At 34.4% G+C, this 25,283-nt stretch overlaps 2 protein-coding genes across 2 annotated transcripts in view; both read right to left on the bottom strand.

Annotated features, from left to right (window-relative positions):
- LOC106136244 (cytochrome P450 6B5) overlaps positions 1-25,283 on the bottom strand; it is a 425,135-nt gene that overhangs the window by 58,440 nt on the left and 341,412 nt on the right. The window lies entirely within an intron of this gene.
- Positions 1,908-14,884, bottom strand: LOC106136265 (uncharacterized). Its single transcript, XM_013336754.2, has 12 exons — positions 14,536-14,884; positions 13,696-14,107; positions 13,135-13,255; positions 12,469-12,689; positions 11,610-11,694; positions 10,453-10,654; positions 6,980-7,207; positions 5,276-5,684; positions 3,480-3,591; positions 3,011-3,231; positions 2,476-2,560; positions 1,908-2,234 (listed from the first exon to the last, which is right to left on the bottom strand). Exons 1-12 carry the CDS (start codon positions 14,820-14,822, stop codon positions 1,969-1,971), a joined length of 2,649 nt encoding a protein of 882 aa, XP_013192208.2. The 5' UTR covers positions 14,823-14,884; the 3' UTR covers positions 1,908-1,968.

The raw sequence follows: 25,283 nt of genomic DNA, 5'->3' as shown, positions 1-25,283 counted from the left end.
AAAATAATTAGCTGAATTAAAACTAGAAGTAAAAGAGTATTAGAAGGCGTGTAATTCTATTCTACCCTTTTTTGTGTGTTGTATACGATGACTATAGAACAAAGGCATAAAAATAATGCATCAATGCGTGTTGTAGGAGACGACTGAAGAACAAAGGCACACAAATAGTTACATAGGCAATAGGCACAAATATTTTTAAGGCGGTTTTGTAAACGTACACGTACCATAGTACGTGGTCGAGTTTAACCATAACGCTCATGTTAATTCTGTGCATGATTCAATATTTGTTCTACTGCAAAACTTGCGTAGGTCGGACGAGAGTAGCTTAGTGTAAAACTTAACCCACATTCTTGCTAAGGTTTGTGTTCATTTTTAACCACCGGCGGCAAAGAGGGGAGTTGTAAGTTTGACGTGTCTGTCTGTCTGTATAATCATAGCTCACACACGTATGAAGCGATTTCAACTTAGTCGTATTAGGATTAAAGGTAATTTACGTGCGAGTCTTCTAAGACATATTTGATCAAAATCGGTAGAGCCGTTTAAAAGTTTCGGAAGTTGAAATTTGTGAAGGAAGACCAAATGTCAGCGAATACTGGAATGAAGGTACTGATAGTAAATATTGATGAATTTATCCAAAGTGCTCTTAACTTAAACCCGATGCAATGATATGAACTAAAATACAGAATTTAAAGTTACACATATAAATGAGGAGAAAACAAGAATGATCTTGCCTTGCCGAACCCGGAAAGGTAGAGTAAACTCATTCGTTCGTAAGAAAAGAGCGGGGGAGTTTAATATCTTTATGAACTCATGTATACTTAAACCTCTGATGTGGTTTAATTTTACGCAAGGTTAGAAAAGAAAACAATAAAAAGGGATCATTACCAAATATTATCATATAAATTGAAAATGGTCCACCGGAACAAAAAGTTGTGGAGTTTATTCAGTAGCAATTTTTTTTTTATATTGTGTATTAAATATTTCTTCTAATATTATCTACGAATGTAGTTATATTTTTGAAAATCGTTCATGTTACTGAAATTTGTAGTATTTTTTTTTTAGAAATTGCGACTCTGTGAAATATTTTGATATCATATACAACTTTATTGTAGCCAAAAGCTATATTGCAAATGGAAAATTGCTTGGAGTTAGTGAGCAAATTTTATTTTTGTATATTGTTTTTATCTTGAGTTTTAATAACTGTATTACAATTTAAATAAAATAAATATTTAAAACCTGATTATAAACAAAACAATAAACGGTGACAAACAAATTTGGTGCTAAATTAAAAATGTTATATAAAGTATGCCCAGGCCCATGGCTCCGACTAGGTATTTTCGAAAATCTCCTTTGCGTGTGCACTACTTAGACCACAAAAGACACAATTTATACGCCAAATTACAAAAACAGAACCCGTAGTTGAGGCTATGCAAATCAATCCATCAATCAATCAGTCAATCAGTTACCTCTTTTTCATATTTAAGATTTCTTTCATTAAGCGCCACTCTACGGGTTTCACTGTTCCACCGTCCCGGATAGATACGCGTCATGATTTGTGGGGGCCGTTTTGACATCTGATTTCAGTCATGCGTCACATTGTCAAGGGTTCCGTAATTTATTATTATTTAGTTAGAATATCATGTTATCCGTTTATTATAAACTTTTCAGTTATTATAATAGAAAATTCTGTATTTTCTGTAATAAATATTTCAATGAGCTTAAATTAACTAACAGAGCATTTCTGTATCGGGGTAATTGACTGACAGACAACTCTATTAGGTGTAGGAAGCTAAAATGCCATGTATGTTCATTCGGAGTATAGAAAGAGAAGCATTAAGAGAAAATATCCATAAAATAATAAGAGAATAGTACAAACTAGAAAATTGATGAGAAAAATGATGACACACTTAAACAAAATGAAGGATATATTAAAAATGTATAAATATAATTTATTAACGTAATGAAAAACTACTTGAACACAGCAAGGAAGACTAGAGACGTAATCACGGACATGATAGATCTGTAAATAATTTCAGTGCCAGAATAATATCTCAGTTGTCTGGTCGTCTTGTCCATCTCGATGAGGCAGTCCATGATCTCCTCATTGTTGGGTATGATCTGAGAAGTGGGTAGTAAGAATCCAAATTCGCCAATGTCCCTAAGTTCGAAAAGGTATACAATGGGGATGTCTGCAACGCCTTTGACCCAATCAAAACTTGATCCACTTACAGCATCTGTAATGTATAAATTTGTGTTTTCAAAAAAGGTGACCTGTTTATCTATCAACAAACAGTCATTTTTATTTAAATATTTAGCTGAGAAAAAATTTGAAGAAGTTCCAATGTAAACAAGTTTTATGTGAAAACTTATCATTCATGTTTTTACTAATGATATTTATTCTTTCCAGGGAAGTTGTGACCGAGACAAATAGTGGTAGGATGTTTAAAAATATATTTAAATTAAAAAAATACTCACATAAAATAGCCGTAGAAGTCCCCACAGTGTAATGAGTACCATGTCTCGCTCTTAGTCTGTCAGCTCCTCTGATAGCTATCTCGTACTGAAATGTTAGTAGCAATTTAATTTTAGTTATCATGCCTTAAAAATGAAAAATTAATCTACTTTTTGACAAAGCTCACCTAGATTGAATTCAATATTAATTAAAGATTTGTATCCCATATCGTTCTTTTATGTATATAACCATAGCGTTATTAGTATTGAATGTTTTGCATCCATATAATCTGGGGATGTTATACCGGGTGGTCAACTAAAATGCAGCAAATCATAAGCTCTACAAATATATACTCTACTCTAATAATACTATGCTAGATTCTATGCCAAATATACTGTGACTACCCTTCATCTTTTCCCCATATTTTTACCCAAAATCATTTTCCCATATAAAGTGGATACTAAGACTTAGATAATTGGAATTTTTTAAATGTCAAGACAGTTAACAAAATATACCGAGCCCCGCTCATTCGTCCAGGTACTATAATTGTAGTCTTACCATGTCAGCATAGTTAGCAGCTTCTAGAACATCGAAATCACTGACGTGACTGTAAGGCACCAGGATCATTTGGGAGTAAGAGTGGAATGCGAAGTAGTAGATGAAGTTTCCATTGGCCTTCAACTGTAGAACGTATCTCATGATAGCCTGAGCTTCAAGCTCTGATGAAGGTGAAGGGCCGGCATAGATTTCGGTACACGGGTCGTTTGAGGCGCCAATAGCTGTAAGTAAATTAATTGATTTTAGTTATTCTTCTGATGAAACCATCAATCTCGATAAAGTGTCTCTGTATAGAATAACAATACTTTTTAATCCAATCTGAAGATTTTATTTCAACTAATGCATCGTTGTCGATGTTTTTATTTAATAAGCCATTCTTCGCTACCTCATCTTCCTTTCTAATTCTTAATCAACACGCAAAGAAGAAATAACAACAAATTACGGACGGACGGAATTATTTTGGACTTACTGTTCCATACGAAGTCAAAGTTTCTGTTCAGGTCGATACCATTGCCGCTGTCTCTGACATTGCAAGTCTCAACAAAATTGGTTGGGTTTCTGTTTTTTCTCCACATTCGATTCTGTAAAACATAAGATATGTAATCGTTTACAAAAATCCTTCTCTTCTAAATATTACTTTTCTTGTGGAAGTAATCAGTTTTTAAGTAAGACACAGAACAGCAAAAAGTTCGGTACAATTTTAGTTGGTACATGTGGATGTGCCTGGGCCTATAGGGATGGTCATTTGGGAGGTGTTCATGAGGCCGAAGCCAACATGACGAGGCCATTTGGTACCTTTTGTTCTAAAGTGAGATACAGAACATCTTATTTTAGTCATCACGTATAATTTCATATCTTGAAAATGCTCCATTTTCCTATCAATCATTAGATATTAATTACTAAATCACACAATTATTTTAATAGGTACGATATTATTTAAATTATTACTACAATCTTAAAGATCATTGAAGGATCAACTCGAGATATAAACAAGCTACTTAATTTATCGATGGTATCTGAGAATTCTTATGGTATTAAGATAATATTCATTAAATTATAATAAATGCCTCAAAAAAAAGATAAAATGTCTGACATTTTTAAGTATTGATATTTGATAAAAAAAGTGTAGTTTTTTTAACAAAGGACAAAACATAAGTACTAAGTACACTTTGTAATCTATGTACGAGTATATAGGTACATAAGCGAAAAACACTCACAAAAATTTAAATCTTCTGAGCTGTTAATGATTATGATGAAATTTAGCAGGAAGGTAGATTGTAACATGGACATTCCCGCGGAAAAGGTAGATAATGGAATTTTTGGTTTAACGCGAGCTGAGCCGCGGGTTCTGTCTAGTATGTATAGTAAGGAAAAACTCAACTTATTTATTTTAAAAATCAATTAAGGAAAAGGCTTAGACTTGGACGATTAAAGCGATGGACTAACACAAACAACACAGCAACCTGTTAATCTCTGAATTTATGGAAATATGCATGTGCTTTTCTGCCTATCCCTTGGGAAAAGGCGCTTGATTTTTTTCTATGTATGTATCTCTTATAGCCAAGTTTTCATTATAAGAAAGGTAAGAGTACCATTATACTGCTACAATTGTCCTATAAATTTTCCCTATCATGTTATACCTCTATATATTAAACCTTCGATCAATTCTGTAATCATTTCTGACCTTCGGCTTGACCTTCACCAAGATAAAATCCCTATCTATTATAACCACGTTATGTTACGCTAACACATGAGTGTTGTAACACATAACGTAAGAAATTTCTATTGTCAGTTTTAATGCAAATTAATGTTACACCCTACTGCCATTTCGAAAACATTAGAATATGATGTGATGTCAAAGATCTTTTACTTAGCATGAATATTGTTTTCAGTTAGCATAGTTGATTACATAAATTCTATAAATATAGTAGAAATATTCAAAATGTTGTAGCGAAATACATTTTAGTTCAATGCGAAAGAAACTGTTAATTCTTTTAAACTTTTATGAAAGTTTAAAAAAATTGATGAAGTTTTGATGTTAAAAAAAAACAAAGAAGGCGTTATCAGTGTAGGAAAGTCGACCACAAAAAATGTGACGTAACGTTTCTCGGAATCACTAGATGTTAGAAGTATCTGCTTATTATCAGCACATCATTGGATGCTTCAACCTGACAATTCGGAGAATGAAATTACACTATGATATCAACGACAATATCATTTTGCACAGCAGTTCTTAAAAAAGACAAGTGAATACAAAGTACTTACGTTCGTAAACGTATAGGCGTATCCATCAGGGTTTACCACTGGAAAAATGTGCCACACAAAAGCTTCAGCCATGAACCTCACATCAGGATCTTGACTTGTCAGAAATTCCTTAATAATCCACGTCACTGTAGCTGGCGATATCCACTCTCTCGCGTGGATTCCGCCTTCAATCATTCCCACTAAAGGTGTACCTTCTCTATCACCAGCTTTTAGATCTATAACGACGCCTTTAATGGCTCTTGATTCATAGGTTTGACCAATAGTTACAGTGCTAACAACTCCTGGATATAATTCGACGAGCTCATCAAGCCATGCGTGAATTTCTTCTAAGTTATAGTATCTATTCCATGAAAAGGAACCGAGTGTCTCTGATCGGCCTTCTGTTGGTATCAGTTGAGCATCGATAAGCCTAAAAAGTTAAAGATTTTTTATCATGAATCTTCTAAATAATAGCTTATTCGAGAACTAAAAGATAGCAATTTTAAGCCTAAATTCGTTATTTTTAGAATTGATAAATGTCAGAAGATAAGAACTGCTTCTAACACTTATCAATTCTAAAATTTCAGTTATGTTCATTAGTTTGAATACTAACCGATGCTCTCACGGTGAAGAAAAACGTTTTGAGAAAGCATGCACATTCATGCAACTGAATGAATAACCATGATCGATCCAATATAGGTTAGGTTCCTATGCAAAGGTTGCAGAGGTCAGATGCGAGTCGCTTCGTGACAAAACCTGATTCACCCAATCCAAGACCTATGGTCAAAGACATACCCTGGGCTCCTCTCCAGAGTGGTGAGAATGCAACCGGGACTAAAGCCAGGAAGAAGAGAAGATAAAAACTACTACATTGTTTGGGTTTATGCTTATTGTTCTATTATAAATCTTTCATAATGATCAAAACTTATTTCAATAATTAAGCACCAAGCATGCGAAATGAATGTTTACAAATGTGGCCACTCAATCTCAAGTAGATATTAACAATCCTTTAAGTGCTTACTATTATATTTATCTAACACTCATTCTCCTCACATGACGTACCATTTGATACGAGGTAATAAAACCTTTACTCATCATTTAAATATGAAACATTCTATATTAATCATGTCCTCACAACGTATGATACAAACTAAAGCTCTTGGACATTTTGATAGTCACGTTATTTCATCTTCAACTTCAGGACCTGTTTTTACAAACGGCTGTTTATGTGATATCAAACTGAGATTTTTTTTAAATCAAACTGGGGATTCTCCAGTACTATTATCATAGATACGGGACTCTGTACACAGTGCTGGTTTTTTTAAGATGTTGAAACTGAAAATAGTCTTCTGCAACTACTTACCATTATTTACACTATATACTTTTTTACTGTCACTCTTGTCTACGTGTATTCTCAGTTGTATCCTCCGGATAAAAAAGAATAGGACCACTCCATCTCATTCCCGTGGATGTCGTTAAAGGCGACTAAGGATTAGGGACTTGAGATTCTTCTTTTAGGTGATAGGCTAGCAACCTGTCACTATTTAAATCTCAATTGTATCGTTAAGCCAAACATCTGAACGTGGCATATCAGTCTTTTCAAGACTGTTGGGTCTGTCTTCCCCACAAGAGACATAGACGTATTAATATGTATGTATCCTCCGGATGCCTTTGGGCCTCAGGGCCCCGTTTTCAATTGTAATCACAATAAAATAAGATACTTACTCTTGCACATTTACAACTGTCATCTCCGGCTCCATGCCCACACTCTTGGTGTAATTGACGAAGCCTGCTTCTTGTCCAGGTGGCACCATGATTCTAACATCATTGTCGACCGTAAAAACATCAGTCCAGAAATCGTATCCTTTCTTCAAATCAGTCAACTGTTGCACTTGTTCATCAGTCTTTGGTACAACTTTATACACTTTGTAGTTATCAAACGTTTGTTTTGCGCTACTGAAGGCTATAACAGCTATCAATATAACTACTTTTACAATCATGTTTTTACGTGTGCCTCTTAAAGTTACCTATTTAAAAGTGACACCATATACATAAATTTATCGATAATTAGAGATTATAGATTATTCGTACTGTTCGCGATAATGTGTATTGTTGATAAGTTTTTATCTATATAGTTTAGTTTAACGATTTCTTATGTTAAATCAGACTATTGTCTGCAGTTGTAGTTAAACCCATTCGGCTCATCTCTAGCTAAAAGGGTTTATTCATTAAATCGCTTCTAAAATCTACTCGTATCTACTGAAGGAAATTAATTTAGTAACAACTAATTTTGACCGTGACTTAAACTTAAAAACTACATGCTTACTGATTGGATATTGATAAAATTTGGAACAGAAACAGTGGTAAGGGTACCTAACTCTTTATTTATTGTTTTTTTTTTCTGAAATTAAAGACTGGTACTGACGTGAATATTACATTCGGTAATACTCTACGTATTGCTGAAGAAAAAGACGAGCTTATATTTGGTATGTTAATTTCAAACACAGGTAAAAGTACAACACGGTTTACGGTAAAGGAAATATTTGTTCGTTAGTATCTTCTACCTTTGGTACTTTTTAATGAGTAATATATGAATAAAATTCCCTACTAAACGGACTATGTTGCCACCTTGTAGTTTACCAAGTGCCACAGGACTATGAGGAATCCCATGGCTTGGCTGGGCTGACGAACCTCTTTCCACATGTAAATAAAATAACAAAAGGCAGCCATAGTAACTGTTAATAAATATTGAGGTATTGTTTATTTTAAATGACTAAAACATAGCTTGGAATATCATATATCGGGACCAAAGGTTATCAAATTAATTTGGCAGAGTCAAATGTGAAGAAAAGTTAACAAAATGTTATCGTAATATCCGGTTTTTAAAGAAATATGTTGTGACCTTACAAATATTATTTATGTTAAGCATAAAAATTGTATACATTTTTTTTGTTTCAAATGTTGTTTGTTTTATAATCATCATACCGAATTAATATTTATTTTAGTAATTAGTTGCTAAATTAAAATTTCTACTTCACTAAAAAACGTATAAATTATTATACTAAAATCTTAAGTAAAAATATAACAATAAATTTGCAAACATGACAGTGTTATGATATTATGAGTTTTGTGAAAATAATAATCATGTTAACCAATAAATTCATCGTTTTTAATTTATTATCATTTTTAAATTAATATAAATTTATAAATATGAATGCCACCTGTAAAATCAAAATTTCACTTCACTAACATAAACATCAATACATCAATTTTATTTTCCAAGAAAAATTTTACTTCATAGAATATTGTCATATTTTTTTGCCGTAGGTATTTGCTATCGCACTTGATTACCTATTTTTACGCATAACACACATTACTCACTAAAACATACTAACGTTCACTTCCTCGTACTATGACAAAACCTATACGATTCAGTTATCTTTATCTCTTCACATATCGAGTTATCGATTACTGAAAGCAAACAGTTAACTGATAATACACTTTAACGCCATTCATTCTGCAAAGTTTTACAACTGGCCAGCGATGTCCTTATTTTTTTTAAATAAGGCAGGTAATAAAAATACCATCGTTTAAGTTACTAAAATTAATGTATTAGGTATTGTTAACTGTCAGTACCTACATTTTGACAGTCAAGTGGAAATAATATTACATTGTAAACATGGAATTATGAAAAATATATAGACATACATACATACATATGGTCACGTCTATATCCCTTGCGGGGTAGACAGAGCCAACAGCCCTAAAAAAACTGAATGACCACGTTCAGCTATTTGGCTTAATGATAGAATTGAGATTCAAATAGTGACAGGTTGCTAGCCCATCGCCAAAAAAAAGAATCCCAAGTTTGTAAGCCTATCCCTTAGTCGCCTTTTACGACATCCATGGGGAAGAGATGGAGTGGTCCTATTCTTTTTTGTATTGGTGCCGGGAACCACATGGCACAATTTTTAATAAAAAATTGCTTTTAATAAATACAAAAATTTCTAAGTAATTTTGCTACATTTGGGCGAATAAGATATTTACACCGTTTTTTATGACTCTCACGTCATCTTTCGCGACAGGATTCCTTCAGCCCACTAGTATGAAAATTATAAAGGTACCACTGATTTTAAAACAAGTTCAGACTTTCATCAAGGGTACTTCATCATAAGTAATTCTATTCTTAACATGTTTCAGTAGAGGTGACAGCGCCACTATACTTATAATTTTATATGGTATAGGCGGCGTAACCACTCCATTTAAAGACATGGACTCAAAGTTTTTAATATTCATCTGATACCAAAAAAAAAAAATGAAAATGGTAAAAAAAACTAAGTTAAAGCTTCTACGACAACCAACAAAACAGCAACATCTTTTCAAAACAGTTCAAATGATTTCAGTAAAACAAGTGAACAAAATAATGAGCTTTAATAAAGTTTAAGGCAGTTTTTAATTGCAAATGTTGATAATAATTATGTTAAAAAATTGTCACTCTGTATTCTCCATAAGGGATTTAAGTATAAAGTAAAAAAAAAAAACATAATAAATAGGTATACCCAGTGTTTGGTTAATCGATTTAAATATTTAAGGACACATTTTATCGTGAACACGCTCAATTTTTTAAAATATAAAGTCAACAAAATATATATCAAAGAATAAAGACTAAAAAGTAAAAACTAACTAAAATAATGCACAATGTCTCAGAATGAATGGATCGTGCGATGCAATATATTTCTTATGATTCATCTCGACTATAATAAGTGCGAAACATAGTTTGTTTTCACGGATTACCTACTGAATAAATTTTATTAATTATCATGATAGAGTTATGAATGTGGATGAAGCGAAGGAAATATGCAGAGATCGTGGCAAGTGAAAAGAGTTACTCTCTGCCTACCCCTCCGGGAAAGAGGCGTGATTTTATGTATGTATGTATCATGTACATATAATTAACATTTCATCCCGGCCAAAGTTATAGTTTCCGTGGGATTAGCTAAAAACCTGTAATGTTTTTTATAGGCGACGCTAAATTAGCTGCTTTTTTTGTATACGTGCTGCTAATTTTGTATCATTTTTGTAGATAGCGCCGAATTTACGCAGGCGTAGCAGCGGGTAAAAGCTAGTATTTAAATAAAACTAACACAAGTGCTATCAAAACAACAATAAGACTAGAAAATACTGAGTTTGCAGCAGACATCATCCAATGGTAATAACCCATGATTTTGGCGTTCTTGTCCATTTCGACCAGAAAGTCCATGGTCTCCAGAGCGGTGGGGATGATCTGATTGGCCGGAAGGAGGAACCCGTATTCACCCATGTCTCTAAGCTCAAGAAGGTAGGCTATTGGCACTTGGGTGGCGTGTTTTACCCAGTCGAAACTGGTGCCGCTCATTGCGTCTGTAATAGTTTAAATTATTATGTTAAAAGCACTAAAAATACATACATATATACATACATATGGTCACGTCTATATCCCTTGCCGGATACACATAGACAACAGTCTTTAGAAGACTGAAAAGCCACGTTCAGTTGTATGGCTTAATGATAGAATTAACATACATACATACATATAATCACGTCTACATCCCTTGCGGGGTAGACAGAGCCAACAGTCTTGAAAAGACTGATAGGCCACGTTTAGCTGTATGGCTAAATGATGGAATTGAGATTCAAATAGTGACAGATTGCTGGCTGATCGCCTAAAAGGAGAATGCCAAGTTTTTAATCCTATCCCTTAGTCGCCTTTTAACACATACGTGGGAAAGAGATGAAGTGGTCCTATTCTTTTTTCAATGGGTACTAGGAACCACACGGCACATTCATACGATTAATTTAAATAACGACCATTGCCCGGATTATCACTATAATAGACAGATCCTATAACTCGTATAGAACGTCACCTTAAAAAAGAATCTGTAGATCCTTTCCCTTGGTCGACTTATACAATCTGTGTGCGACAAGAAATTTAGTTTCCCTTAGTTAGTTTAGTTACCCTTAGTTGTCCTGTTGTAATGTGCTGGGAATCACGCGACACTAATTTTTTTTTATCAATAATGATTTTGCACGATTTATTTGAAATTGTATGAATTATGACTTCTTCACTATTATACCTATTATTACTTAACATGGTACATATTACATAGTTTATTTTCATCTATTTTCTCTATCTATTTGTATGCCCTTATCTCGGAAAGATGTGGTCGGATTTCGTTCCCGCATGAAATATTAAAAAAATAAAATATTAGTTAAGGTATTCCGATTAAGGTTTATAAGTATAGATCTATTAATGCGTGCGAAGCCAGGACGGGTCGCTAGTGTAAAGCTAGTGTTAAAAATAAATTCCAGTACTTACACATAACATCAGGAGATACACCAACTCTGTATTCTGTACCATATCTCTTTTTCAGCCTGTCAGCACCCCTTATGCCTATTTCATACTGTAAAAATAAAAAAAAAACGTTTTGTAATTACCATGACTTGTGGTTCCCGGCATCAATAAAGAAAAATACATACATACCTACATATAGTCACGTCTATATCCCTTGCGGGCTAGACAGAGCCAACAGTTTTGAAAAGACTGAATGGCCACGTTCAGCTATTTGGCTTAACGATAGAATTAAGATTCGTCTAGTGACAGCTTGCTAGACCATCGCCTAAAAAAGAATCCCAAGTTTGTAAGCCTATCCCTTAGTCGCCTTTTACAACATCCATGGGAAAGAAATGGAGTGGTCCTATTCTTTTTTGTATTGGTGCCGGGAACCACACTGCACCTAAAGACAAAATAGGACCAATTCATCTCTTTCCGATGGATGTCCTGCTAGCACTACTGTCTGTCCTAGCAGAATATCCATCGGAAAAAGATGGAACTTTACATGGGAACTTAATCCGTATTGGATTCTTTCTTGCCATACTTTTTTTTATACATAGATTGAGTTAGCTTTGAAGTAAGTTCGAGACTTCTGTTACGAGATACTAACTCAACGATACTATATTTTTATAATAAATACTTATAAAGATAAACATCCAAGACCCAGACCAATCAGAAAAAGCTCTTTTCTCATCATGCCCTGGCCGGGACTCGAACCCGGGACCTCCGGTGTCACAGACAAGCGTACTACCGCTGCGCCACAGAGGCCGTCTTACATTAGCGTACAAAATACCCCAATAATCTTTTTCTTAGCTTCGGTTACCAATTAAACTAATGTACTCACCATATCAGCGTAATTGGTAGCAACCATCGCATCGTACCCATTGATGTGACTGAAGGGTACAACAACAAGTTGTGTGTATGAATGGAATGCAAGATAGTAGACAAGGTTTGCTCCCTCATTCAAATTCTGGACATATTGGACAATTGCCTGGGTCTCTGGCTCTGATGCCGGCGATGGTCCAGGGTAGGTGTTGCTGCAAGGATCAGGTTGTGTGCCAGCCGCTAAAAAATTAGATAACTTCAGACTGGAAATAATTCCTTTATCTTACGGTGTAGACAATACCAGTTGTCAGAATGTGCAGATATAATCAGGATGTTTTGTTAAGTACTATCAAGATGCTTAACCCAAAAACGCGATATTGGTTCGTCGCCGCGATAGAATGTATATACACCACGCTTTTTAGATACATGACCGTACAAAAATCGTGGCTTTCTAAATAAACCTCTTTACGACTTAACTAGGAAGTTATCTCTAATCCAGAGATAATAATGTCTTCTTGAGTCCCTCACTCCATATCTTTCTAACAGATGTCAAAGGTGACTAAGGAAAGTTAATAAACTTGGGATTCTTCTTATTAGCGATGGCCTAGCAACTAATTCCATCATTATTTTCAAGACTGTTGGCTTTGTCTGCCCCGCATGGAATATAAACGCAACGCAAACTTACTGTTCCATACGAAATCAAAATTCCTGTTCAAATCGACACCATTGCTCATATCATCAGAGACTCCAGTGGCATTGCACGAGGTGAAGTAGGATGTGTTACGATTCTTTCTCCACATTCTGTCCTGTAAAGACATAGTAATATCATTGTAAACGATGCTAAACATAGTCCAGATAGAAAAACTCGAAGTTAATCGAATTCCATGGGAGACAGAGGAACTTTCGAAACATTAGTACAAAGTTTTACCGAAGAAAAAATCTATTCCTCGATGGGTAAAAGTCTACATACATACATATAATCACGTCTATTTCCCTTGCGGGGTAGACATAGCCAACAGTCTTGAAAAGACTGATAGGCCACGATAAGATAGAATTGAGACTCAAATAGTGATAGGTTGCTAGCCCATCATCGCCTAAAAGAAGAATCCCAAGTTTATAAGCCTATCCCTTAATCATCTTTTACGACATTCATGGGAAAAAGATGGAGTTGTCCTATTCTTTTTTCTATTAGTGCCGGGAACCACACGGCACGATAAAAGTCAACAAGAGAAAAATTATAACTTACTGTGGAAAAAGTATAAGCATAACCATCAGGATTAGCTACTGGAAAGATGTGCCACTCAAAACTCTCAGCCAGTTCTCTTATTTCCGGATCAGTACTTGTCAGAAACTCTTTTATGATCCAAGTAACAGTCGCTGGAGCAATCCATTCTCTGGCGTGAATGGTACTTTCTAATATACCAACGTTAGGGTAGCTTATAAATGGCCTATAATTTATTTTGACGCCTTGTATCCTTCTGTTTTCAAATGTCGGTCCAATGCTTATTGGAGTAACTATATCAGGATACGCTTCTGCCAGTTCGTCAAGCCAAGTGTAAATATCTTCGAGGCTGTTATATCTGTCCCAGGAAAGTGAGTGGAAGGTGGAAGAGTCTCTGCTGGGTAATGAAGCTGGTGTTAGCTGGTCATCTATGGCTCTGAAATAAATGATAAGTTTGGATATTAAACGATTTTTTTATATGTTAATATACAGTTTTTACATTTTCATTAAGAATAAATAAAAATTGTTCCTTAATATATACGAGTATATACAACTACTACGTTCAGCTATTTTGCTGAGATTCAACGTACCTAATGTAAAAGTTGTGATCAATATTTTTATGAAAATTTAAAGTGATTTGAAACTATGTTAAAACGAAATGATATTTTGTTTCATCTCTTTCATCATCATCTTTCATCTGTTACTTTCAACGCAAAAAAAATATATATATTTAAAAATTTGTTTCTTATTTATTTTGGATTTGAAACATAAGAAGACAATGCATTTGAAAATATGCTGTTACGATAAAAACAAATGGACAACATTAACTTTAAATTTAAAAAATCTAAATCAATATAATTATACCGTTTCAAATCTTCAATAATTATTTTTGCATCCAAACCGGCACTTTTGACAGTATCTAAAAATGTGTTCTCCATTTCACTGGAAACCATTATTTTTACATCATTGTTCACAACCAAATTTTCTTCCCAGAATATTCCAAGACCATCTTCTTGAATGTGTTGAAGACTTATCACTTGATCTTTTGTTTTTGGTATAACATTATAAAGTTTGTAGCCTTCATAACTTATTTTCTCAGATTTAACTAAAATAATAGCACTAAGATAAATAACTAAAACTTTGATATACATGGTTGATATTGATATAAACGTTTTATTAAGACTTTAGCTTACTGTACAGTAATTTAATGACATTTAACTTTTTAATCGAATCAACGTCATTGTATCTTATCATATTGATAAAGATTTACCTAATTATCTAGTATGAATTTTTTACTATCAAATAGATCTTTAGATAAGACATATCCTCACCAAAATTTAGACATCTTACACCACCTTTTTACATAGAAAATATAGCATTCGCTTCGCTGATGTTACTACATCTTTAATATTATTTTCAGACCTGGAATTTTTTTTATAGCTTTTGTCCCTATTTTAATACCTAAAACCTATCTAACAGATTCTAAATCATCAACTGTTCTAGCACAGCCGTTAGGCAGTATTTGCTAATATTTGGTCTCCCGTCATCTTCATAACCCTCACTACAATGTTTCGGGGTTTGGGGTCCACCAAAACAAAAGCTATTTTTAATTTAATCAACTTTTAAAAAAAATTATTTGTAACTTGCAATGTGATAAAGTTGTCCCTATTTTAAAATGCTGAGAACTTTACGGTACTTGATATAAAAATATTTGTATGTATATATTAAACTATACATTTACTAATATGATATAGGGCTCACTTCAGAAATACTTAGGTAATCATGAAAATTCTTTCACCATTAAAAATTCTTAGTTACAGTATCTTATAGTGTTATAGGCTATATAATGTAATACAGGCAAAGCCGTGGCGGGCAGTAATAAATAAAAGATTTTTTCTTTTATTTTGCCGTGTGGTTCCCGGCACCATTACAAAATAGAATAGGACCGCTCCATCTCTTTCCCACGGATGTCGTAAAAGGCGACTAAGGGATAGGCTTATAAACTTGGGATTTCTCTTTTAGGCGATGGGCTAGCAACCTGTCACTATTTGAATCTCAATTCAATCACTATGCCAAACAGCTGAGCGTGGCCTATCAGTCTTTTCACGACTGGTGGCTCTGTCTACCCCGCTAGGTATATAGACGTCATCATATGTATGTATGTATGTTCTTTTATTTTATGTTTAGAAGTTCAATATATTACAACCGGCCTCTGTGGCGCAGCGGTAGTGCGCTTGTCAGTGACACCGAAGATTCCGGGTTCGATTCCCGGCCGGGCTATGATGAGAATCGAACTTTCTCTGATTGGCCTGGGTCTTGGCTGTATAGTTATTTATTATACAATACAGTATCGTTGTGTTATTATCTCCTAACACAAGTCTCGAACTTATTTCGAGGCTAACTCGATCTGTGTAACCTGTCCCGTATATATTTATTTTTATTTTATTTAACTGAAAAAGTAACATACAAACAGATTTACTTACTGATTATTACTGTAGTACAAATTATAGTATGGATAAGGTAGTTCGATAATAATTGATTACGATGCATTAATATACAGTTAATACAAAGTTTGTTCTTAATATTATGTGTTTAAGGTTCATATTAGATAATTTGGAGATGGACAATTTCGCGGCAATAGAGACCGCTTGATGTAAATGACTTCCTGAACTATCAGTACCGATACGATTGGTATTTTATTAGGATGAGTGCATACTAATTTGTAATTAATGATATTGAATAAATAAATGTGCCGTGTGGTTCCCGGCGCCAATACAAAAAAGAATAGGACCACTCCATTTCTTTCCCATGGATGTCGTAAAAGACGACTAAGGGATAGGCTTACATACTTGTGATTTTTTTTTTTAGGCGATGGGCTAGCAACCTGTCACTCTCACTGATCTCAATTCCATCATTAAGCCGAGCAGCTGAACGTGGCCATTCGGTCTTTTCGGGACTATTGGCTCTGTCTACGCCGTAAGGGATATAGACGTGACTATATGTATGTATGTATGTATGAATAAATAAAAATTAAAAATATTGTTAAGTATCGTATCAGTTTTTAAATGGCTGACTGACAAACAATGCACGGCCATTGGCTCTAGAAACATGAAATTTCACCTTGAGAACCATGAAATTTGACCTTTAGAAATATGAAATTTGACATGTAGATTCTTTATTTGGTCTAAATACATACATATAATCATGTTTATTTCCTTTCCGGAATAGGCAAAGTCAACATTATTTAAAAAACTTATAATCCACGTTCAGCTGTTTGGCTGAATGATAGAATCAAGATTCAAATAGTGACAGGTTGCTAGCCTGTCGCCTAAAGAACCCCAAGTTTATAAGCCCATCCCTTAGTCGCCTTTTACGACATCCACGGGAAAGAGATATATAGAGTGGTCCTATTCTTTTTCCTATTGGTGCCGGGAACCACACAGCACAAGGTAGTAAGTAGGTTTGAACGAATGTAAAATAAAACATCATGTAAAGGCCTTTACACACCGACATGGGTGGGTCTGCGCACAATTATATTTATCGCTGTACGCCGTCGTGTACTCCTTGAACGCATAAATCAGCGATACAGAGACAGAAATGCCGCTATTGGCGTTCGGTGGGAATGTACCTTTATATCTGATATTGGCAAGGACATTGGAATAGTATTGTGGTTGTGTTTTTTTATATGTTTAAGTTTTCTTAAAACCGTGTAGTGCCGTGTGGTTCCCGGCACCAATACAAAAAAGAATAGGACCACTCCATCTCTTTCCCGTGGATGTCGTAATAGGCGACTAAGGGATAGGCTTACAAACTTGGGATTTTTTTTAGGCGATGAGCTAGCAACCTGTCACTATTTGAATCTCAATCTATCATTAAGCCAAATAGCTGAACGTGGCCATAGGTACAGTCTTTTTAAGACTGTTGGCCCTGTTTACTCCAAAAGGGATATAGACGTGACCATATGTATGTATGTTTAAGTGTTCTTAAGATTTTTAATAGTAATAGGACTGAGGGAAAGAGGTATAAAGTGATCGTGGTAAGTGGAAATGTCTAGTCTCTGCCTACCTCCCCGGGACGTAATTGTATGCATGTATTTTTTTTTTTAATTTCACCATAACAACGAAAATTTTAATAGTGCAACACGAATTTGTTTTACGATGATTAAATGGCGTTTTTTTGTTTGTTTATTGTAAATGTTTTGTCTAATACTTACTTGTGAAAAGTATCCTAAGTTCTTTTACATAATTAAGTATTAATTAAATGATAATTTAATGATTCTTTGGTTTAACTGTGTTTGTTAGCTCCTCACACAATCTTGATGAAATTTTGTATACATCTTATATGTATATAAAATCCTCGTGTCACAAAGTTCGTTCCCGTACGCCTCCAAAACGGCTTGATTCTCGTGAAATTTTGTGAGCATGTAAAGTAGGTCTGAGAATCGGCCAACATCTATTTTTTATACCCTTTAGTGATAAGGGTTGTCGACCCTTTACATTTTTTTACCTAGAAACTGTTTAAAAATTATTTATATGGCAAAACAACGTTTGCCGGGACAGCTAGTATATATGTATACCTATAGTATGAGTGAATGGTAAAATCCACACTTAACACTAAGAAATATAATAACCTGCTTAAAAATATACTGAAAAAATACAATTTCTTTCAAAAAAATGGCATGGTTACGTAAATAATAACCAGGCCAATTTAAGGGTGTACCGTTATAGGAAACAAAACGAATCATATTTCGCTCTCTTCAAATTTTCCGCCTGCTCGAACCGAGAGGCGTAATGACGTTTACACCAACAATGACGTCATAAAACGAAGCCTTATAATATCTTTATCACACCTGAGCTAGTTACCAAGGTTCCTTGAATTATAATAATGAAATGAAATAATTTTTAAAGCAAAAAAATGGGGTGAAAAGATCGATTGAAAAAGTATTTAATAGGATTACTGTATCTCCTTCCCGTGAATTGAATTCCCGTCCTTGACGACAGACTTGACCGCGCAGCGGTTATACGCTTGTCTGAGACACCGGAGGTCCTGGGTTCCAATCCTGGCCAGGGTATGATGAGAAAAGAACTTTTTCTGATTTGTCCGTGCCTTGGATGTTTATCTATACAAGTATTTATTATATAATAGAGTATCGTTGAGTTAGTATCTCGTAACACAAGTTTCGAACTTACTTCCACGCTAACTCAATCTGTGTAATTTGTCTCTAGCCATTCAGAGAAAGTCAAGCCAGAAGCCAGAAAGTGAGAGAACGCTCCTCAACATACCCTGGCCAGGATTCGAACCCCGGGCCTAATGTGACACAGACAAGCGCACTACCGCTGCGCCACAGAGGCCGATTATTTAAAGGGTGTTTTACATTAATGAAAGGGTGTAAGGGTGATTAAAAAAAACTGATACACTATTTTCTGTTTTCTTAATATTCTTTCAAACTATGTACACAGTACCTTTGCACCCATCTGTTTTAGAAGTCGGTAAAATCCTTGGTACGGGCTCCCAGCGACTTGTTTAACGAATGAAGGCTTTAATTATTCGCCTTGGATATTAAGAACACTGCCTTCAGCCTTGGTTAAGGTCAGAGACCTATAAAAAAATAGATAACACAAGTTTATTATGTTTTTCACCTAAAAAGCACGTGCAAATTGATGACAATTTTGTTACATCATATTCATACATTCATACATCTGTAGTAATAAATCGTATTAATTATGAGCTTAATCTGTAATTTCTACCAAAAAGAAAAAAATATAATACAAATATAGTCCTTATAATTTTAATTTTTATAATTTATTCTAAATCTTATACTGATTCGCGCTGAATGTGTAACTGAAGAAGGTAATAATTTGTATATAATTATAAGTTTATACAATTTATTCTGTAAAATCTACTTAAAAAAGAAAACATTTGTTGTTAATACAATTATAGTTAATATAATTATTTTTAACTCAGGTTAAATACTTCTGACCAGTTTTGATGATATTAGGCACAGTGGCAGACAGTCTCTCGTCTGATTGACATTTCATTGACTTACCCATGGATGTCGTAAAAGGCGACTAAGGGATTCTTTCTTAGTCGATGGGCTAGCAGCCTGTCACAACATTTTTCAATATTAATACTTATCGAGAGGCTTACAAAATTGGGATGATATTTGAATCTCAATTCTATCATTAAGCCAAATAGCTGAGCGAGGCCTATCAGTCTTTTCAAGACTGTTGGCTCTGCCTACCCCACAAGGGATATAGACGTGACCATATGTATGTATGTATGTAATATTGTATCGTTGAGTTAGTATCTCGTAAGTCTCAAACTTACTTCGAGGCTAACTCACTATTTCATCATTTCAGCAGGCATTATATCATCTATACATACATACATATGATCACGTCTATATCCCTTGCGGGGTAGACAGAGCCAACAGTCTTGAAAAGACTGAATGGCCACGTTCAGCTATTTGGCTTTTGGGTTATATCATCTATATCGATATATATCTATGGTCAAAAGGTTAAACTGTGAAGAAAAGATCTCAATTGGCGTTTAATGAATGCAAAATGGCGCCGCAGCGGCAGATGCCATTCAATTTTTGCTTTGGGAAAAGTCTTTGAGATATAATGCGCCCATTTTTCGTCCGATATTTAACTGGGTCACAGAAATGCCTTTAAGGTTTGAAATGATGAAAGATGATGTGAATGAATTTCATTGTAGCGACATCAAGCTACCGTTAAACAATCGTAGTTATAGATTTTCATTAACTTACATATATATATACGACCAGATCCGACTTAATAAAGAAAAATAAAGAATTTTTATACCTATTTGAATTGTAAACAAATTACAATGTGGTCCAGTTGTTTCTGACTAGATTCTAATTCTACTAAGATTTCAAATTATAATTATAATGTGATACTAAGTAGGTACCTTTATGTATAAGTATGTCTGCTTATACATAATAAATGTTTGCAACATTCGAAAAGGTAAATGTGAAGATTCTGGTATACATATAAATTAAGGACCTTGTTGTAGTCATACTATGCAAATAAAAATTTGAAATAAGTTAGGAATGAGTAAATAATCTCTGTACATATACTTATAAACTAAATATAATATAGTAAGTATAATAAGAGATCAGATTCATTTATGACCACACTCTAAGAGTAATTAAATTAGTCATATAATTACATGCACCAGTTTCTAACTTACTTCTGTCTACGCGTTAATAATTCTATAAATCAACTTTGGGCAAATATATTTTTTTATGTATGTTTGTATGTATCTATGTAAAGCGATAACTTTCGAACAGCTGGTCTCATTTTCATGAAATTATAAAGTTATGTAGCATCTAAAGTTAAGTCGTTTGATATGTTCAATTACCTGAAAAATTTTAATGTTCACGAGATTTTAGTTCGCAGCGCACGACCACTGAATGGTAAAACTAAAAAAAAAGTATAAAAATATTTTTTTTTTCACATTTTAGCATCACCATAAAGAGATCGTGAATTTCTCAAAATTCCAGAAACAAAAAAAAATACTTTTGACGAGGTAGGTACCTAATTAGAGACTATAAAATAGCTTTCCAACTTGCCAAGAACCTGCATACATGTTATAGGCTCAGGATAATATAATTAATATTATCTCATGCTTAACACAGTAACAAGCTGATCATGGGATCTGCGGACATGATCTGCCTGAACGTGAACACACTGTTAGCTCGCGAGTGTCTGTTGCAGAAATACATACCGGTATTAAGATATAAGCTTACAGCGTTTAAAAAAATAATGCAGTTGTGGCGTTAAGTAAAATGTCGCAGGTTAGAGAGATGAGAGTTAATTTTATCATACATACATATGACACGTCTAAATCCCTTGTGGGGTAGACAGAGCCAACAGTCTTGAAAAGACTGATAGGCCACGTTCAGCCATTTGGGTAAATGATAGAATTGAGATCCAAATGGTGACAGGTTGCTAGCCCATCTTAGTCGCCTTTTACGACATCCATGGGAAAGAGATGGAGAGATCGTATACTTTTTTGTATTGGTGCCGGGAACCACATGGCACCAATACAAAAAAGAAATGGCACGGTTAATTTAAAGATCCATAGATTAACTAACTTATAAACCAATAAGTATTTTTACAAATTGAAAGAGGTCGTGGGTTTAGCTGTAGACAACGAGATCCAGCAAGTAGACGCCGGATTATAGCGAGCTACTTAACTTAGTGAACGCTGTAGGTATTAGTCGAAAAGTGAAGACCCAGATGCCGTGTAGTTACCGGCACCAATAAAAAAAAGGAATAGAACCACTACATCTCGTTCCCATGGATGTCGTAAAAGGTGACTACGGGATAGGCTTATAAACTTGGGATTCTTATTTTAGACGATGGGCTAGCAACCTGTCACTATTTGAATCTCAATTCTATCATTAAACCAAACAGCTGAACTTGGCCTTTCAGTCTTTACAAGACTGTTGGCTCTGTCCCGCAAGGGATGTAGACGTGACTATATGTATGTATGTGAAGACCCAGGGCGCGTGCACGCATTTATATATGGCTCTCGGGCTGTGAAGAGGGACACAGGGTGACCGCAGTGACACGACGTTACACATTGATGTAAACAGCAGAATAGAATAGATTTATTTTCAAAATTGGATACAAGGTATCACTTATTGACGTCACATAACTTAAATCTAATTGTAGAAGAAGCGGTGGAACAAACTACACTGCAGCATTTTCATCGGACGTCAATTTACAAATATCTCTTAAGCTAAATCGTGGACGAATGCACATTGTCTACATTAAAAAACACGAATGAATGTAGAACCGATTATGCTAATACGAATATTTCGTCAAATAAAATAAAATATGTACGTACATACTCTACAAATTATGTCAAGATCATGTCAAAAATACACAAGCATTTAAGAGGCCATTATGTCAAGTGTACGCACTAAAGCCTACAAAAGTATAAATAGAAACTATAAATGAAGACGTACCTAATATCTTCGTTACCTAACAGACGTTGGTTCCAGCTATTTCGTTTTTAGAGACTAGTCTTTGAAGAATACATCCTTGTATGAACATTATATGTATACAAATCGGGTAAATAATAAAGACATTACTGTATGTTTTTAATTCACAGGGCCATACGGTTGAATGACCCCGCAATTTCCTCGATCAAAACAACGTAATCTTATACATTGGACCAAGCATTAATCGCGATACTATGAGACAATAGCGCCATTATACCGAGCTGAGCAAGTTAACAATGAACCAAACGCTGATTAAGCGGTTCTCCGCTGATCGTAAATTATTTTGTCGTTACGTCCGAAAGTAGGACGGTTCGAAATCTGTTTTAAAGTAACAGAAAAAAAGCTTTTATTAGGTACTTATTATTTGATCCACAGTTTTAGTAAAAATATAAAGCGTCAATATTGATAGTACCGCTCTGTCTGACTGTGACTGTTGCCACGACTTTCGAAGAAAATGTTGCAGTGCAGTTTGTTACCGCTTCTTCTGCACTCACGCTTTGGAAGCGGCAGTAAACTAAATTTTAGACGTCAACGTCAAAAATTTATTAAGTGATGTTGAAATGTCCCTAAACAACGAATCAATTTTTAATTTCAATTTGAAAAATTATGTTATTTTTTATATTATTTTTTTTTTTTATATTTTCGAATTGCGAATTTACGCATTTTATTCTGTTCTATCATTGTTTTGTGTTTCTATTTCAATCTATTGTAAAGTAATATATTGTTTTGATGATTTACATTTAAGTGCCCCTTTCTTAGATAAATTATCGATTCACTTTAATGAGATTCTCTTGCCATAAATTTATTGGCAATTATTATTCATAGACATCTTATAATCTAATCTACATAAATAACTTCGATGAAATTGTAATTTGAATTTATTTTGGCCTTAACAGTGTTTTTATTTGTCTTTATTTGTTCTATTAACAGTTATGATTTCTTCGTCTGATTCTTACTTTATGATACTTACAATAATATCCGAACAATGATCCCTTTATATATATTTTCTTTTAATCAAAGGAATTCGTTAATGTTTAATTGGTGCCGTGTGGTTCCCGGCACCAATACAAAAGAGAATAGGACCACTCCATTTGTTTCCCATGAATGTCGTAAAAGGCGACTAAGGGATAGGCTTACAAACTTGGGATTCTTTTTTAAGGCGATGGGCTAGCAACCTGTCACTATTTGAATCTCAATTCTATCATTAAGCCAAATAGCTGAACGTGGCCATTCGGTCTTTTCAAAACTATTGGCTCTGTCTACCCCGCAAGGGATATAGATGTGACCATATAATGTATGTCGTTAATGTAAAATAAACAAATATTTAATAAACACGGTTCGGCGTATCATCGTTACTGCATGACTGACTGATGTCCCGGGAAGACTAGCGTCGGGGTGTTGGTAAAATGTCTCGACACAAGCTGAGTGGACGTCGGATTAGTACCTATTACAATTTAGGCAACTGTTTGTTTTTACTTTTAAGAAAACCTTAAGTGTAAGATAAAATTGTGTGATGAAAATAAACTTTCATTCATTTATTCATTCATTCAAAAAGAAAAGGCCACCGCAAGGGATATAGACGTGACTATATGTACTTACATATGTTGATAATCATCAATACATACACATTTTGAAGGGAACTAAGTAATTTATAATATTAGTTGGATTGAGTCCGCCACGCTACAAATATTTCGACATCAATGAATGGCCAAAACAAATAATGCTAGATGTCGACATCAAAAAGCTATCAAAACTGCAAACAGGGTAAAACAATGCGGTTTTTTCAACTCTCATAGCTTTGCGAATGCCGCAGACCATACGCAATGACTTCACTCGAAATGTATCACGATTCCGTATAACATTGACTTTTTTCTACAATTTTGTGAGTTTTCATGATCCGTACATACGCATATATACCTAGTCACGTCTATATCCCTTGCGGGGTAGACAGAGTCTATTGACTCTGAAGAAAGAAGTAAATTCAGTCTTTTCAAGACTATTGTCTTGAAAAGACTGAATTTACTTCTTTCTTTCTTTTCTATATTATGGCTTCCACCGGACTTTCGGTGATTCTGCCAATGTCATGGTTTGAAGAGACACGAAGTTACAAAATTGGACGGTATACAATCTGAAAGGAGAAGGTTAACAAATGTACAAACACAAAAAGACAAACACAACAAGTAGGTATTGTTAGTAAAAGAGAAGACATGTTAATGATTATACTGAATTTACTTAATAATACCGATTTATGGCTGAATGATGGAATTGAGATTAAAAAAGTGACAGGTTGCTAGCCCATCGCCCAAAAGAAGAAGTCACTAGTTGAATTTCAATTTCATTAAGCACGCATACAACTGTGGGCGTGGCTTTCCAGTCTTTTCAAGACTGTTGGCTTTGTCTACCTCGTCAAAGATAAAGACGTGATATATTTTAGTTAATAAAAAAAGGTTTTATTTTTCTCTACGAGCCCCCAAAATGTAAACAAGGGCAGGGAATAACTAACACACAGTTTTAAAATAAGAATAAAAACGAATGTAGTGCGGAACGCTGTTTTGTACGAGTATGTTTGATGTTGAAA

Source organism: Amyelois transitella, chromosome 18 (genome assembly GCF_032362555.1).
Source record: "Amyelois transitella isolate CPQ chromosome 18, ilAmyTran1.1, whole genome shotgun sequence".
Lineage (NCBI taxonomy): Eukaryota > Metazoa > Arthropoda > Insecta > Lepidoptera > Pyralidae > Amyelois > Amyelois transitella.
This window is presented reverse-complemented; position numbering and strand designations above follow the sequence as displayed.

Coding starts and splice junctions, on each gene's coding strand:
- LOC106136265 (XM_013336754.2), bottom strand. CDS start 14,822: ATGTATATCAAAGTTTTAGTTATTTATCTTAGTGCTATTATTTTAGTT. Junction 11,695..12,468: donor CTACCAATTACGCTGATATG/GTGAGTACATTA, acceptor TTATTTTTACAG/TATGAAATAGGCATAAGGGG. Junction 2,235..2,475: donor GACTTCTACGGCTATTTTAT/GTGAGTATTTTT, acceptor TATACATTACAG/ATGCTGTAAGTGGATCAAGT.